Genomic DNA, 17649 nt, shown 5'->3' on the forward strand with positions numbered 1-17649 from the left:
CCCCTTTTTTTTTTTCCCCCAGTGCCAAACCTGGGGCCAGACTAATCTGAACTGACATAATCTGAACATTTGGAGTGTTATACATTCCTTTATTACAAAATTAACTGACTTCCCACACACAAAAATGGTGATAGTTAACAATGTTTTCCACATAAATGTGTATCAAGTACTGATAATTTTCAAGTCCTGTAAGAAACAAAATCTTAGCAATTTCTCATATAAATTGAATCAGATAAGACTCAGTCTTTTATTCCAAAACGTTTTTCTACAAACTACATGAAACTGATTATACTCAACTTTACTGGACATATAATTAGTGATTACTATGACAGTCTGATATATTAACTCTCCAAGAAAGGAAGATCTTATTGCTCCAAGCCACTTTTTGAATTAAAGTATTAGTCTATTACATGGATCATTTCACAGCTGGCTCTGATTTATCTCGGTTTTGATGCAGCAATTAATTCTGCTCAGAATTAAGAGAACAGAAAGATGTAGTCAGTCATTTCTGTGGTCTCTGGTTACAGTGTTATTTGATTGAAGAGGTAAGGTTTAAATACATATTTTTTTAGCAGTGAACTCCTAGAATCTTTCAAGGCCACATGACAAAATAAAACCTCACTGTTGTGGGTTTTTTTTTTGTTGTTTTTTTTTTTTTTTACCTAGCAAAATAAAATTTATTTGCTATAGTCACAATATGTAATATTTATGAGTTAGTGACTGTAAATCAGCAGGTTCACATATTAATTGATTCCCCTCAGAGCTCTGTTAGTCAGGATAGCTACTTAGCACAAGACACTGAGATAAAACATTGTAAGAAAAAGAAGGAAGAGCCTTTCAGATCCCCTTATTTTTACCAGTTACACTCTGAATTACAACCACATGCTTTCCCATATTAACAGTTCACATGTCTGAATCCTCATCCTGAAAGATCAATGAGCATATCTTGAACACTGACTCAATTTTTTGGCTATTTTTTTTTTCCTTTCTGCCTCAACCTCTGAATTTTTGGATTGGGTGGCTTTTATAGTTGTATCACAGGCAGTTTTATGCACTACTTTACCTGCATTTATAAAGAAATAACATGGCATTACATTAACGTACACCTTGCACTGTTTTAAATGTGATATTTAGGAAAAACAGGATTTTTTCTTTGATTACTGATCTAAAGTTCACATTTGAACAGCAACTCAAACACTGTGTGTGCATACAGTGATTACACAGCTTATGTATCTATACATATATTCTGATTATGGTTGGAGCAGTACCAAGGGGAGGTGTTCAAGCACTGAGGGATGCCTTGGTTTTGGTTTTTTTTGGTAGTTCTAACACATCAAGAAGTTCCAACAGTGCTGAGGATTGCTCTGAAAGCATCAGAATCTTTACTGGCATGGCCTGGGCTCACACCTCCTAGGTCCTAGGAGCAGTTTTTGGTGGGGAGAAATACTACCAACAGTATATGATGATGGAGTTAGGAATCACTAAGGCAAATATGACACATGCAAGTCTTTGCAACTGGAAGGGATGCATCCCAAGGTGCGGGAAGTGAAGTTGAAGAGGAGTAGCTGTTACTAAGGAATTAGTGGTTGTAATGCTGTCCTCCAAAATATAGCATCTCAGCTTGCTACAATGACTGCGTTTTCACCTCAGGTTTGTTCAAGCAGCTGCTTTCAAATTTTCAGATATGGAAGTATGCCTACACAATGTGTGATAGGATAAAGGAAGGCAAATATCAAAACTGTGTTTATATCATTGCAGTAAATTACTTTATTGGAACTGACTTCAACTGAATAGCTTCCAGAGTTATACTGAAGTTATTACAGAATTTATTTATATAACTCTATTCAATTATCAGTCTTTATTTTAACCTCAAGTTACTTTTTAAATCTCCCATGCAAGTATCTGTTTTAAAACCCTGAAAACACAGCATTATTTCTTTACTTTGTCAATTTGATTTGTACTTTGTGTATATAAAAGTGATTTTTGTCATTTTGTAAATTAGATGCACAATGAAAAATGTGCAGTGCTAGCACAGTGGACTAAAATGTTATGAAGTTTTGAGGTTTTTTTCTCAACAGTAGTCTGTAAAAGTACCAACAACAAAGATCCAAGGGTAGGAAAAAAGTAAACACTGCATACTAAATGTCTCTTTCATTTATCTAATAACTATTATAGTGAACATGTAACACTGAAAGAATAGATATGCAAAGGTCTGAGTTTGCTTTTTGTTTATTTTACCATCCTGAAGTAGTACTTCATTCCTGATACAGTTTTGATGGAACTGTTTACAAGATGCAACTCACTCTGAAGTCACTGAATATGTCTCTCTCTCTCTGCATTCTGTTTGAAATGTTATTGACTTACAGTTGGACTCAGTGATCTTAAGGGTCTTTCCAACCTAAACTATTCTAAATATTCATGTATTTTACATAGAAGGTTTCAAACAGTCTGGGTTTCAATGTTCTTGGAAGTGTATTACAGCCTGCAAACCCAGATATCCCCAGGTGATTTTTTGACCTACTACTGGCTGACAAATTGCAGGAGCCATTTGGTTTTCTAAAGGTCTAGGAAATAGCACGTGTCTCCTAGAAGAGGCAGCAGACTGGTGCAGGCAAATGGGCTCCTGCCAGCTTGCCAATCAGCAGGCACATACCTCCCAACAAGAATGTGTCTCTATTAGATCTGGTCATCCAGACACGCAGGAGCACATGTGGTCTAGCTGGCAATCTGCTCCTCAGGAGATGTGTGCTTTCTCTCAGCAGTTTGAAAAAGCATTTATACTTTTCAAGGGCACAGTGGGTCTCTCGGTCCATGTGTTCTGTAAGTGTATTTTACATCCTTTCTCCTTCCCAGTTTAGGGCACAGCCAGCAGCACAAAGAACAGGAGTGGGAGAGGCGTGGTCATGGCCAACAACGGATGCTGAATGATGGGGAAGTGTTAAGTACTACAGATTTGGCATATATTAAAAGTACTTTTTTTTTTTTTTCCTTTTAATTACCACTACTGAAATTTAAGTTTAGACAGAAGATAATGCCACTTGTACATCATCTTGCATGTTTGTAATGACATATCTTTCCTTCTAAACAGATTATGAATTACAATGGGCAGAATCATTCAGCACCACATTCAGCAAGGCTGTAAACATGGCTACAGAAAACACCATGAAGGTACACATTACTGTAATGTTAATCATGTCCTATAAAAGCACTTAGACTCACCTTTGCAGGTAGTGCATATTCTCCAGGAAAAATGGAACCAACCACTAAACTTGCTGAATTGCCTGCTGAAATCTTACATGGGCCACAGTAACTAGAAACTGCTAATACCTGACCTCATTCCCAATGGCTCTGCTTCTGCAATACTATTTAATTTCAGAATGTCACTTCATGTCTTCATCCTTACACTTTATCTAGCATTACAGTTACTCCTTTCATATCCTATATCATAGCTGAATAATTCAACGGCAAGTAAATTCCTTATATTTCTCTTCCACAGCCTTCATCACTAATTGCTGATTGATACTTTCTGGACCTCACTGAGGAGATGTTTACATTTGTCCTTCAACACCATCACCAAGAAAAGGCAGTGGGATGGGCTGTAGCTGCTGGAAAAGACACTCCAGGTTTGTTGAAAACATGCTCTCAGCTCCGCCAAAGTGCTCCAGCTGGTATCTCCAAATATTTAATGCACTAATTTGGAATACAGCTGGAGTGCTTGTAGCTATTCAGTGGCTAAAACCAGCTCCAGGGTGCACAGCTAAAAACTGCGCTGGTTTGTATCTTAACTCTGTATTTCTCCTTTTCCTGAAGACAAGGTTAAAAAAAAAAAAATTATTTCTGAATTTTCAGAAGTTTTCTGAAATTATTATTCAGTAAGAGAGCAAGATTCAGGTTACCTGGAGGTAACATACTGCCTCGCTGCTCTCTTGAACAGTTCTGTAAGAGAACTGTGTTCTGCAATATGAAATAAACATAGGATTGTAAATGTTATGTTTGGGGTATACAATCATTATAGTCTCAGTTTCAGCCCTCCCCCCAAAATGGTCATATAATAGACCTTAATAATTTTATTTATTATCATGTCCGTAAGATTGATATAAATAAAAGCCCAGTATACATGCAGAACTTGTACATTCTTACCTGTCACCAAATATACATTACTCTGTATGGATTTCAGACCACACAAATCACCTCAAGGAATTTATAAATAATAAATACATACATACATACAATGCTGATAAGAGCACCTGTCAAAGAGCTAACAAGAGGAGAACTAAAATTGCTCACTGCAAGTTCCTTCCATTTGAACTAGAACTTGAACTATGCAGGATGTGCCTGCTGGCTAGGAGAGCGGCTTACGATTAGTTGCCACAATGCAGTGTACTTATTATATACTGACTGTATCATTTAAAGATATTACCATATTCCTAATCACATAACATACACTGGAGACACAAAAGGTGACTTTCCCACCAAATTCTGAATTGCTACAATATTGCTACGAATACCTACTATGATATTTAATTCCATGAGTAAGGAAATGTGGGCAGAAACTGCTGGTCACAGATTAAGTTTACAACATCAAAATTTCAACAACTTCTCTACTCAGGGAAAATTAATAATAGCGTATCCCATTGGAAGGTATTAGGTATCTTTAAAATAGTTAAGTGATTTGTTTTCTTTTAATTACTTCCTGTCAATATCCATAATTCTCTCTAAATGTTCAAAACTAACTTAAAATCCAATATAAAATTGCTATTGTTTTTATATCATCAAAAAAGAAAGATTAATGACATATTTCAGTAATCTAGTAATAACTGGCTTTTTTCATTGTTCAGGCTGTATGTAATCCTCAGTGGATCTTAGATGTAGGTTAAAAAGGTATTTAATGCCTGTTTTTCAGTTGCCAAGGTCAAACATCACCTAGCATGTATAGGGAAAGAGGAAACATCTGTTGGAATAATTTATTTGACTAACACAGAGGGTAGGATTAAAATTCACTAATTTCTTTAGTCCAATACTGAATTTCAATTAAACAATACAGGTATTTGTTCAGTGTGACAAAATATCCTCGCTTTACATGTGGGCACATTTATGCATATCCCTAATTAATGTCTCTGGCAAGGGAATACTGTGATTTGTTATTATTTCATATATGCATATACTCTGAGAATAAGTATTTCTGTCTTTTGAGGTGTGGTTTTTTTTTTTTCCCCCAAAACACATTTTGAAGAATTCACAAATCTTTACCCAATTCCTAAAACTCTTTGGTTTCCATGGAATTTCACTAGTAACAAGATTAGAACATGTCTCAAGATCAGTGATTACATGTGAAATTGTAATGTACCTTCGGCATCCAAGATAGAAGTCCCACTTACAAGTTTTTTGAAAAATATTAAATGTGTGTCATCTGACTGTAGTTTATTCTAACATTTATGTGAATTAGAGTAAAATCTTCTAAGATAATAGTGAAAAATAAAAACACTCAAACTGTTTAATTTTCAAATTAAATTAATACAAATATAGACATTTTATTCCAATCAAGTATGGAAGATGCAACCTTTGCCTTCCTAGGGTCAAAAGGGATTTCAACAGGGCCAGGATTGTACTCCAGCTTTTTAATACTGGGAAAATTTTGTCAGGCAAAGCAGCTCAACAATTGGACAGGTTTTTATCATTGTGGAGTAAAATCAGAATACTTATCTCAAAGGAGATAGCAGAAGTTCTTATGCTGAAGAAACTGACTTCCTGGGAGGTGCTCTACACGCATGTTCCATCCTTTATTAGGACTAAGGGGAATGGTAAATGAAAAGCCTAGTTTTATTCAGCCTGGTGCAAAACACAGAATGCTAATAAAGACGAAATGTGAGCTGACAGAATATTGAGCATGTGGACAAACTCATTTTACAGTGGAATTAAAAGAGAAAAATGCATGTTTGTATGGCCCGAGTATTAGCATATACCCCTCTAAATTTCACAAGCCTGGACTATTCACTGGAAAATAATCGTATAGTTGTACTACTCGGGGATAACTAGTTCCTGCAGCTTTGTTTTTAAACTTCTCCACTGCTATGTGCCTTCTGCAGCTGGAAAAAAAATCCAGAATGGGCGTGTATAGGATGAGTTCAGTTGCTTTTTAGGCCAGAATATATCCATTGTCATACAAAGAACAAAAATGTTACATTGGAATAGAGCAGCTCTGATTCATAATTCTTCCCTTCTCAAGGGAAAGGCAGATATTTTTAATCAGAAGAAATAATCAGTAGGAACAAAACTGATGGAATGGAAAGTGGTAAGTTGTCAAGAATAAAATAGTATTAAATGTTGCTCAGTTAAATTTTCAAACCTACTAATAAATTCTGATTTGAATGCAAAATAAAACACTCCATTTAGCAATTTCATTACAAAAGAATACCTGTGTCAGTTGAATTTATTTATTTAACCTAAAGCACTGCATAAATGATTATTTTTTGTTGGCCAGTACAGCTGATAAATAATAAAGTTAGGTTAAAAGTAGCATTACAAATCTGGAAGGAGTGATATTAGGTCCCAAATACTGAACTAAACTGTTACTACAGGTAAAACTGGAAAAACTATAGGTCCCAAACTGCAAACCCCTATGAGGAGATTTTTTTTCCACAGTTGAATTAGAGTTCACAAGGCTGCTTCCGTGAGTAAGGAATACATATGCTAAATTCTGAATCATTTAAATTAATGTCTAAATGTCTGTAAAGCACACACGTCAGATTTTCTTTCTTGATTATCTTGATGGTCTTGACCTGATGCTACAGGAAAATGCTAATCAAGTAGTTAATACACCAGAATATGTCTATTAGAAGTAAGCTATAATAATGAAAAGCGATTGTTTCTCCTTCTGCATTTTACTGTGTGCACAGGATCAACCTTCACCAATGCTGTTGACAGCAACTATACTTCCAAGAATTAATTTCAATATTGTTTTACCTTTGTGGAAGATGACAATCAAATGCATATGACAAACTAGTAACACTGGACTGAAGTTATTACTATTAGCTAGTTTACTGTTTGTAACCAGAAACTGAAATCTATTTCTTTGAAAGACAGCATAATAAAGATAAAAATTACAACATAGTTAAAAGCACCTGAAACTCATTTCAGATGAATTTTTACCTTCATGTACTCATTTTTCAGCTGATTCAGTAAGAGCTACCAAGAAGAGGAAGATGTCTGAAGAACATACCTGAATTTTCATCTGACTTATTTTTTTTCCAGGATTCTGGGCAGATGTTTACTTTTAACCTTGTGTATCTCAGACAAAACTAAAAAATTGGGGTTTTCTTTCACAGAGTGACTGTAGTGAAAGGGAAGAATAGGATAAAGTGTTTCATAGTCAGCTGCAGAAAACAAACAAACAAAAAAGGATTAATTCAATATCCCAAGTCAAACCATATCTATTTTAAATTTTAAGTATGCTTGATCACAGGTTCCAATATATCTTGTTATAGAAAACAGTATAATAAGCCTTAGGGTAAAACGCCTCAAATATGATAATTGAGAATGGAAAACTTTGTACAAAATTATGGAAAATGTTGCAAACACTGATGAAGGTGAGTATTAAAGCAGGTATTCCCACTCAGGTAGAGTTATTTGAAAGGGAGAAAATTCAATTACATAACACCTTCTTATATCAGTAGTTATTCAGAAGATAGAATATTACTTTCAGAACCATTGCCATTCACATATGGCTGCCAAATGCCAAGCAGACTTCAACTTTTTTTGGGCTGAGGCTGACAGGCTGAGCGCTTTTCACTTCATGTCTTCAAAATAACTGATCTTCCTGAGATTTCATGAATTAATAATTTGAGATACTATGGCTATAAAGAACATGATCTGTCCCCCAAGTTACATGTCATAGTTTATCTTCTGAAAGCAACAGTGTAACTGCCACCAATTTTATTTTATAAATATGGTCATTCAAACCATTCTGAGTAATTTGAAGTCTAATGTCTGTTTCCAAATCCTGCAAGATAGCAAGACATGCTTTTAAGTCATTTATGTTTCAATCTGCAGTCAACTCTATAACAACCCCCACCCCACCATTTTTTTTAAAACCTCAAAGTTTATATCAGGTTTTGCTTGCGTTTCAAAACTAATTTGTTTTCCAGCTTCAAGAACATGTCGCCTTTTCTTTTAGGTTTAAGGCCTTTTTTCCTCCAAGACTTCTTTTTTCCCTTTCCAAGCTTAAAACTTTTACTTCTTCTAGAGATGTATCTTGTGAAGATAGCAATTTACACAGCTCAAGTAAGTATCAACAAATAGATTTTAAAAGTCTAATCTTTTTCATGCATATTTATTCTAGAATGCCCAACACTTTTTTTTTTTTTTTTTTTTTTGAGTATTTACAAACATTCAAAATGTACTAGCTACTCCTTTTCATAATTCTGGGAGATTGGGATGGGAGGGAAAAAACACCACATGACATAGTGGTAAAATTAAATTTTATGTTGGAAAAGTTCTATTTCTACTCCTGTGTTTTGGTCTCAGCACCAGTACAAGTCTCAGTATATTTACTGTTAGCTGCTATTTTATTGTTTCTATAATGTTGCAAATAAGCATGAAGTAATTGATTAGTTTGCTTACAAAAATGTAGATAGGCTGCATGTTCATTTGTCATCCTTTCTTTGTTTTTTTTCCTGGCAGCTTTGGAGGCTTTCCAATTCATTAGGAACTGTCTTTCCATTTCTTTAATTTCTTTCCCATCAAGGGATTCTGTCAAAGAGAAGAGAACATTTTCTGCGATACCCGAAGTTAACTAAAAGGCTGTACAAAGCTGCTATGTGATGTGTACTGGTTCTGTGTTTGCTCTCTCCAAATCTTTTTTGCTCATTTTAGCCTTTTGGTAAAAAAAAATACCCAATGGAGTTTGATACTCATATTCAAACAACAGTGAGTTGACATGTCTTAATTACAAAAGAAAGCATCTATTATTTTTATTGCTATTATTATTATTATCGTATATTATTTTTATAACCTTCAATATTCAGTTAATGTGCAACACCTTACAGAAAGTTCAGAAGAAAAGCTATTCTTTCACAAGATATATATAGATGCAGAGATGCAGGTTAGGAGAGAGAAACTGCATGTCTTAGCAATCAAGGAATCCTACTGATCATATGGACAGAAAGAGAGATTTGGCTCTTCAAGGTGAGCTTTACTCACTTAGGTGCCATAAAGCTTATGCTCTATGTTTCCTTGGTTGCACCTGCATTTTTGAGTCAGAGCAAATTTGGCCACAAATTTAGGTTGTGTTAAAACTGTCCTAAGGCTCTGTTATTTTCATTGTGCAGATGTGCTTTTTATTTTTCTTAATGGTCAATATTTTGTACTCTCAGAGAATAGAAAAACAAGTTCTGTAATTACAACTTTTAAGATAATTGTGATCTTTATCTAGAAAAGTAAAAAACAAGCAGGTATTTTTTACTTGTTTCTACGGTATGAATACTTACATACAGAGGACTAAGTTGCTTCCATTTATGCTAAAATTATCTCAAAATAATAATAATAATGTGAAATGCATCACAGTAAAGTTAAGATTAAAAAATGTATTCATAATATGAGTAAACATTAAAGTTAAAGGATAAATGTCATATAACAAATTCAAACATGGTGAGGTACGATCTGTACAACTAACTACATCTAAAACACCTAAGCAACTACTACAGGCTGACAGGGGAATAGACTAAACTTATCTTTGAAAATCAGTTTCATAACATCTGGAATACAAACACAAAAAAGTCTTTCTGTTTTATAATAAACTCTCCAATCATCTATTATAAAATGAATGGTTAATACTACTAATAGCAAAAGCTAAGCAACACCATTTGTGCAGTTGATCACATAAGCAGTTTTAGGTACTTTGCCTGTACGTAAATAAAAAATTTATCATTTGACATAAATATCTATGGCGGTAATTGTGTTTATATACATAGTACAATTCAAGAACCATTAATGTATCAGTTATTTTCTAAAACAGTGAGGGTTATGGGTGGGTTTTGGGTCTGGTTATTGGTTTTATTTTTTACCCAGAGTTCGTGACTGTACTACAATCCTGTCCCTGTATTTTGGTTTTTGGCAGATAGGGTTTCCTGTAAGATCCATTCTGCGTAGCTTTGTCCATCTGGTTAACACAACCTCCAAATCCTGCAATTGACACAAGAACAGAACACTGTGATTATTTTTTCCCCCTCCAGAGTAAAATTCAATAGTAATGTGATTTGCTCAGCCAGGCCCAAATCCTGCACACAGAAATAACTTAAATGAGACTATTCATGTATTAATGTGCACATTAAGAATGTGCATTTTCAAATAGAGTGGTACATAGCATTCCCTGAATATATCATAATTGCACAGAAGAAATGGTGATGTAGTTGGAAAACTCTGTATTTTTAAGGGTACAGTAATGCCAGCTATGGAAAATTACCACTACAATCCCACTTATAAGCACCTAAAGTTGAGGAATTACCCCCAAAATTTTATGATATGTAATGTCTGTTAATAAATCCCCATGGTCTCACAGAGCCCTTAAGAGTATCAGTGTTTGGTTCGGTTTTGAAAAAATCTGTGGAAGAAAAAAATACAGAGAAAGAACAGACTAAAAAAAGCTAAAAATCACGCAAATCACAATAACCTGCCTCTCTCTTTATAGATATATGTAAAACTGTATTTTACAAGAGAAACAGTAATCCCCCCCTACATAACTGTGGGTGGTCAGTTATAGTATTGGCCCAAATAGTGAAAGTTTTGAAATATACCTTTCTCCATCTGGATTTCTGTCTAGTTACCCAAGGGCAGTATGACCTAGATAAAACTTCTGTCTTTTAAGTACAATAAATACAAGTTAAAAGGATGCAAAACTTAGGTTGGTCCTTTCTGCTCAGACTCCCTACTTTCTGAAATACTTTCTTTTCAAAATTTCACTTAACTGTCATTCTTGACAGGCTTCTTTATATGTGTGAAAAGTTAAGAAGGGATTAAAAACAATCTGTATGAAGACAAGAGAAGAGAGAATTTATGTTCTACAGTTGTAATAAATTGGAAAAAATATACTAATCACGATGTGACAAATTCCAAACTGCAAAGTCTGTAGAATTTTGCAGCTTGATGCCAATAATGAAGTATCTAGAGTTGTAGATATCTTTATCCTTCAAATTTAGAAAATCACCTGGGTAACGCAAGCAGGGAGAATTCTGGTTGTGCAGGCTCTACTCCCTTCTTAGAAAATCCTCCTGGGAACATTCTATGGGCTATATAATACATGCTTAGAAGAATCACATGGAAGAGGAAGTGGCAGCACAGCCTCACACCTCCAAACCATATAATTTTTTGTCTATTGATGATGATGGTGATATCATCTATCATTATCCAGTGATGATACCATCTTTTTAGAAAAACAGAGAGCAAAAGCCTGGTTCTGTGAGGAGCAAGACTGATAAAACAATGCAACAAACCCTGAGAATCAGTCCATATGAAGAAATGTTGATAATTCTTATAAAGTTACACAGCAAACCTTTATCAGCATGTATCAGAACAGCAGTACCCCCACAGTTTAGGTGCTAACACTTATTCACAAACACAAGAAGTTAGGGGGAAAATATTTTAGGTTTGGCTTATCAAAAAAGAAACAGCATTTAGCAAGTTTATTTATTTAGTCTTACCTGAGCATTCGGGCATTGTCATTGCAATCTGTAAAGTGTTTGAGATTTCACTAGAAAGAACTTTTTCAAGTAATAGTTTTGCAACACAAAATTGTCTGTTACTGAAATAAAATGTATACAGTTTAACTTTGATGAATGTATACAGAGAGTCCTGTAGATTTTTGTTAGCTGTTACTTACTTGATAAATGACCCCGAACATGGTTACTCCAGTGTATGTTTATCTAAGAGCACACTAATCCTGTGCTGAAATATGATTACCCTTTCGATACGCTCTAGTTGTTCATTGCCTTCCTGTCTCTAATAAAGTGCTTTCACTTCCCAGCCTTTCAATAAGCTGTACTAAAGGGACCAGACACTCTTCTGGGCAGTCTCCGTTTGATAAATGATCATGTCATGCTATCACTTTGAGGTCTGCTACAAAATACTGACGAGCAAATTATATTCCATTGGGGGGGAAAGGGGGGAAGGGCAAGTGCCTTAGTAGGCAGCTGTAGTGCTGGCAGTAACGTTCTTACCAATTAACGATGGCCATTTAAGAATTGCTATTTGACCAGTATGCTCCAGTTTTTATCGGAAATGTCTAGTCCAACTGCCCTAACTACATCTACAGACAGCAATTTGTCACCGTTTTGATTACCTGTCATAATCTATTTGAGAAAATCTATAATTCTTCTCTTGTTCCTGACTCAATTCTGAAGAGAATGAATTCATCTTTTGAGATATCCTCTTGTCATAATCAATACTGGGCAGAGGTTGAATAAATTAAAGACTTAGGAAATACAGATTTTTATAGGTATTTCTAGCTATATTTTCTCTATCTATCCAAATGCTCATACAAGTCATCATCTTCCCAAAACGAATGTAATAAATAAATAAATAATTATTATTCTGGCTTTTTGTAATCAGGAATAGTTCTTTTTTTTTTTTTTTTTTTTTTTTAAATAGAAATAGTGTTTTTTCAAAGAAAATCCCTTAGTATTCCAACCCAAATACACTGCAGCCTAGAAGTCCTTGTGAACCTGGCTCAAGTAAACCAGAAGCTCAATAGGGTAAAAAAATGAACTATCAAGCAACAGAAAATAAAGAAAAGCCAATTTTATTAAAATCAATTATATTCATGATAACTGACCCAAGACATGTTTTTTACGTGTGGTAGCTAGTCACAGAAACCTATTTTGCATGAACTGAGAAAAATTATTTAATTTTGTTCTGTCCACTGTTCAGACTGCATTATATAAACTTCAGTCACGTGAAACAAGGTCATGTGCCTTGAAGTCTTTTAATTGTGCTATCAATGCCCTGAATTAGTCAGAACCTTAAGTTCTTGATTTTATTAACCCTAATTTTCAACTATGCTGAAATCAACATGGCATTGTTGAAAAGCAAGGGAGTACAGGTTTTCATGATAATGTGAGAAAAACTGAGATAAAATAATTACACCAATTAAGTAATGATATGGGCTCTGATCAACGCCAGACATTCCTGGAGATGTTCCTGGTGGCAGTGATGGGGAAGCAGGAACAGGAAAACACGGAACATAGTGCTTTTGGCAGGAAAAAGAGGTACACATCGGAGTTTTGAAAACAGACGGGCAAGAGGGAGAAGAATGGAGGCAGCTTGTGTGGGAATGAAAGATCCTTTGCTGTCTATAACAAGTTTGGCCAGCAGAATCAATTAAGTATATGCAGCACAGTTGTATACCCCCTAAAATCCTTTCATCTATCACATTTGTAGAGTAAGGTAAGCCATGGAATCATGAAATTCAGGGTTGCAAACAAATTGAAACATATTCAAAACATCTGCTATTTTTTTTAAACATTTACTGGATGTACAAGATCGCTCTGCTAGATGTTCACTCTAAGTTAAAGCCTCAAATAGAACTACAGTAGAACTACAACCAACTTTTTTTTATACTTTGCATGGCCTACTGCTCTTTCAACAATTTTTTTCTTTTTTAATTGAAATAAGAATTTACATTAGTGATAAGTAGAACCTACTAAAATGTAATCTCTGAAACACAGTAATATTAGCTGGAAAGTTAGGCATCCAGCTCCATTACACTATATGCTAAACACATTCAATGTGGTCATTAATTTTACAGGTCTGCAAAGATATGAATAGAAATACACTGTCTGCTCTGTATTTTCAAAACTTGGAGATTGTTTAGAAAACACACAGGACAGTCACTTTCAAAATTTACCAGAACCTGATTGAAGTGTAACTGAAAGCAGCAGCTAACTCAAATGCTAACCACATAATTTTTCAAAAGCTGTGACCATGTAATATGGAAGTCTAAATGTCTAATTGATTTGGGTAAATATTAACTCTGGTCTTCCTGATGATGAAATAATGAAATTTAAGAATGATTTAATAATATATACAGAGCTACTGAATAATGCAGTCTTTTTGTCCTCTCCTTACTCTGTTTCAGAAGACACTGTTTTTTCCTCTGAGGCACTGAAAATGCTGACTCTGAACTCGTATCCTTATTCTTAAAATCAGATGGTTCTTTAGCTAAGACAATCTTTTTTAAGATCGTCACAACTGGAGCTTTTGTACTTATAATAAAGAAAAAAGACAAAAAAAATCACTGTAAGGTGTTTTATTTAGAAAAGGAAGCCTTTTCAAAAGTGAAGCTTTGGAGAGACTACCTATTTTAAAAAGCTTACTGTTATTTTGATGTAACCAACACATTCAATATGGTTTTAATTATCCAGCAAAAGCCTACATGAATTGTATTTTGATATGAATTCAATCACAACTTCCAGACAGAAATGCAGCTTGAAATACATTAATAATCCTCTAGTAAAAAAGAAATGTATCATTCAACAATTTTTAATATTAAAATTTTAAAAGTTAGGAACCCAAATAAAGTATATTGACCTAGATAATTGATAGATTATGTACACAAAATACTGGAATTTCCTCATTAGTAAACAGAACTTTCAAATTTAATGTAAAAGATATTAAGTATTCTAAGAAGTAATAAGAATACTTATTTTAATAATTACTAACCAAATAACGTTAACTTTTCTAAGGAAACAGAATGTATATGTAAATCAGTAATGAAAGAGTTTATTTTAATCGAGGCTTTGTCTTGGTGATTTGGGTTGTGATTTAAGCCAATTCATTTTTTTATTAATAAAAATATTAATTTCAAAAAAAGCAGAACACTAATGCCTCTGGTTTATAGTAAATGAAGGCAGTGTTTATGAAGTCACTTATAAAGCTTGTTCATGCCTCCACCATGCAATGATGGCATCAGCATACTGGTTAACATAAATCTGATACTCACTTACTAGCATGACACTAAAATAATTTTTTTAACTGCTCTTTAGGTCAAGAAGTAGAAGACATCATAACTTATGAAAATAATGAGATGTAAGAAGGCCAATACTCATGTTCCTTTTTGAGAAGATAAGCTGGATATTGTTAAGTCTAGACCATTCTGTTTGAACCACATTCACTATTGCAAAAGGAAAACCAAAAATACTTTTATTTCATTTGTTTTAGCTGCTACTGTGGAAGTCAGAGCTCTTGCTTATGAAGACATGTCTCCTTAGCAGAAATTTATGAATGAAATTCAATGTATGCTTTCATGACAAATACTTCTTAGGCTACTCCAGCAACAATAGTCAAAAAGTAATCTTGATATTAGAATGGCTGCAAAATCAGCTAGATGATCTGAAAACCAAGCAGCGGCTTTTCTTTACATTAAAATAGAGAATTAAACCTGTAATATGATAAAACATTGCATGTTAATTTACAAACAATGGCCATGTCATCTTTGCAATTTAAGCCACTGACCGTCACTCAGATGGTCAAAACATACACACTAACCCGACATTTTGGACATATCATATTATAGGTATAACTTCCATGCATTTACTACTCAGTTGATAGATGCATGCACAACTGCCACTTTATCTAGGATTAAAGGACATTTCGACATCCTAGATAAGCAGTTTGCCATTTTTAATCTCAAGAAGAATTTTGGATGAGAAAAGCCAGCATGCTTGGAAAGTCATCGGTTCAGTAGCTGCAGAAGTAAAGTTTATTTTTACTCATCTATTTAGTGATAAAGATGAATTTGACTAATTTCTTATCACCCATACTAAATAGAACAAATATTTATTTTAATACCTTCATATGTTGAAGCTGATTGTCAACTGCTCTAAAATAAGAAAGATTTTCCAAAACTGCCAGTTCTTCTAATTCATCAATGTTGTTATTGCTGATATTCAACACAGACAAAGATTTCTGAAGGAAGAAAAGTAGAAAAATAAAACTATTTTTTTCATGCCATGCCAGAGTCAAGATGTAAATTCTTACAGAAAATTCTCTGAAAGGAAAAACAAGCATATGAAGCAGAAACATGCAAATACAGTTACCATATACCTCACACATTATTTTATGTTGGCTTTCCATCTTGTCCTAAAATGCTGTTTATTTTGGTTTTTGAAGTCAGACAAAAGTAAAATTATTTCTCACTTATTTCAGGAATTCTTAGGAAATACAGAACTTTAATTTTTCTCGAAACGCATTCAAATACTTTATAGAGTTCTGCAAGTGCTACTAACTCTATATTTGAAGTATGAAACAGACACAGAAATTGCCTGCCTTTTCCAAGGTTACATCTGTACTGCACAGAGCTGAAATCCATATCTGATACCTACGCAGTCTCTTCTAACTGCTGGACTATGCTGGTTTTCTTCCAGGCTAGATCCTGCAAACTTCTTGGTATACATACCTCTATTCTTTGTCCCACCTTTGGAATATCATTGAGTCACATAATGCACTTCACCATTTGTAACAGACAATAGTTAAGAGAGATCTTTACATTCTGGATAAAAGGTAAATGTGTTTTGGTGTTTATCTCAAGAAATAATGTAGTTTCACATAAAAGAAACAAGAAGCTTCTATCTCTAGAAGATGAAAAAGGACACCTAATCCAGTGAGTTTAGAATTATACCAGATATGGACTTAAGCACTAGTTAGAAAATGTCTATTTCGTCAGTGTGTACAGGAAATGTAATCCCTTTCTAAAATCTGACCAAGATCAACATTGCCTGCAGAAATTACTAGTACCATCCTGATACACGCAGGGCATAAACTTCCTCAGTCAAAAGATTCATGATACCGTCATCATCAAAACATTTGCTTGTGTTACACAGAGAGCTATACAGTCCCATGTGTTTGTCTCTTTCACCTCTGACAGCATTAAGAGCCAGAAACAGATAGAAGATGATGAAGTAAGGAGTGATGCCCTAAAGAGGGACAAACACTTAGCACTCGAAGGATAAAAATAGAATGTTTTTACATGTAGCATCTATAAAGATGTATGTGGCCAAGAATGCAAAGTCTTTCTTATAAAATTAAACCAAACCCACACGAAAAGACCTTAGACAAAAACCATCAAGAACAAAATGCTAGTGACTCTAGGCCAGTACGCTGAAAAACACTGAAGTATATGATTTATCATCCCGGGAAGATTATAATGATATAACCACACTCTACAATAAATAAAAGTGCTCTTACAGGAATGGCTCACTTCTATTAAAGGAAAACGGCAATATATGTCTTGGATTACTTAATCTCAGAGAGAATTAGAGCTAGGACAAATGTTTATGATATACATATGAACAAAATAATTCACTTTTTTGTGAGCTCTTCACCTTCATAAAAAAAGCTCATCAAGCCGTAACTACACTTTGGTAGATACAGCAAGATGAATTTTTTTAGCACAGAACTACATCCATTAGTAAATAAAGTCTATTTTCTTTTAACCACTTCAACAATACATTTGATGTTTACTGAGCAATTAATATGTTGAAAGAAAACTTCAAAAGCTGACTTTCCTTAAGTCTTGTCATATCACAACATAGAAAAACTGCAAAACTGAAACTGTTGCTCCTAATAGCCAGAAAAAAAAAAAAAAAAAAAAAAAAAAAAAAA

General features: G+C 34.2%; 1 protein-coding gene across 3 annotated transcripts in view; it reads right to left on the bottom strand.

The window, feature by feature from the left end:
* PPP1R42 (protein phosphatase 1 regulatory subunit 42) overlaps positions 1-17649 on the bottom strand; it is a 22722-nt gene that overhangs the window by 1816 nt on the left and 3257 nt on the right. For 2 of the 3 annotated variants that reach the window (XR_003397882.1, XM_026843692.1), the window contains exons 4-7: positions 15838-15954; positions 10062-10179; positions 8620-8748; positions 7220-7373 (exon numbers count right to left, since the gene is read on the bottom strand). Coding sequence is in view for 2 of the 3 variants with exons in the window: in XM_026843692.1 (XP_026699493.1) it covers positions 7237-7373; positions 8620-8748; positions 10062-10179; positions 15838-15954 (501 nt within the window). In the remaining variant the exon portion in view is untranslated. Of the gene's footprint in view, positions 1-7219; positions 7374-8619; positions 8749-9516; positions 9753-10061; positions 10180-15837; positions 15955-17649 lie in introns of those variants that run through there. The other variant, XM_026843693.1, reaches the window with a different exon arrangement.

This window comes from Athene cunicularia, assembly GCF_003259725.1.
Source record: "Athene cunicularia isolate RWA chromosome 2 unlocalized genomic scaffold, athCun1 chr2_part1, whole genome shotgun sequence".
Taxonomy (NCBI): domain Eukaryota; kingdom Metazoa; phylum Chordata; class Aves; order Strigiformes; family Strigidae; genus Athene; species Athene cunicularia.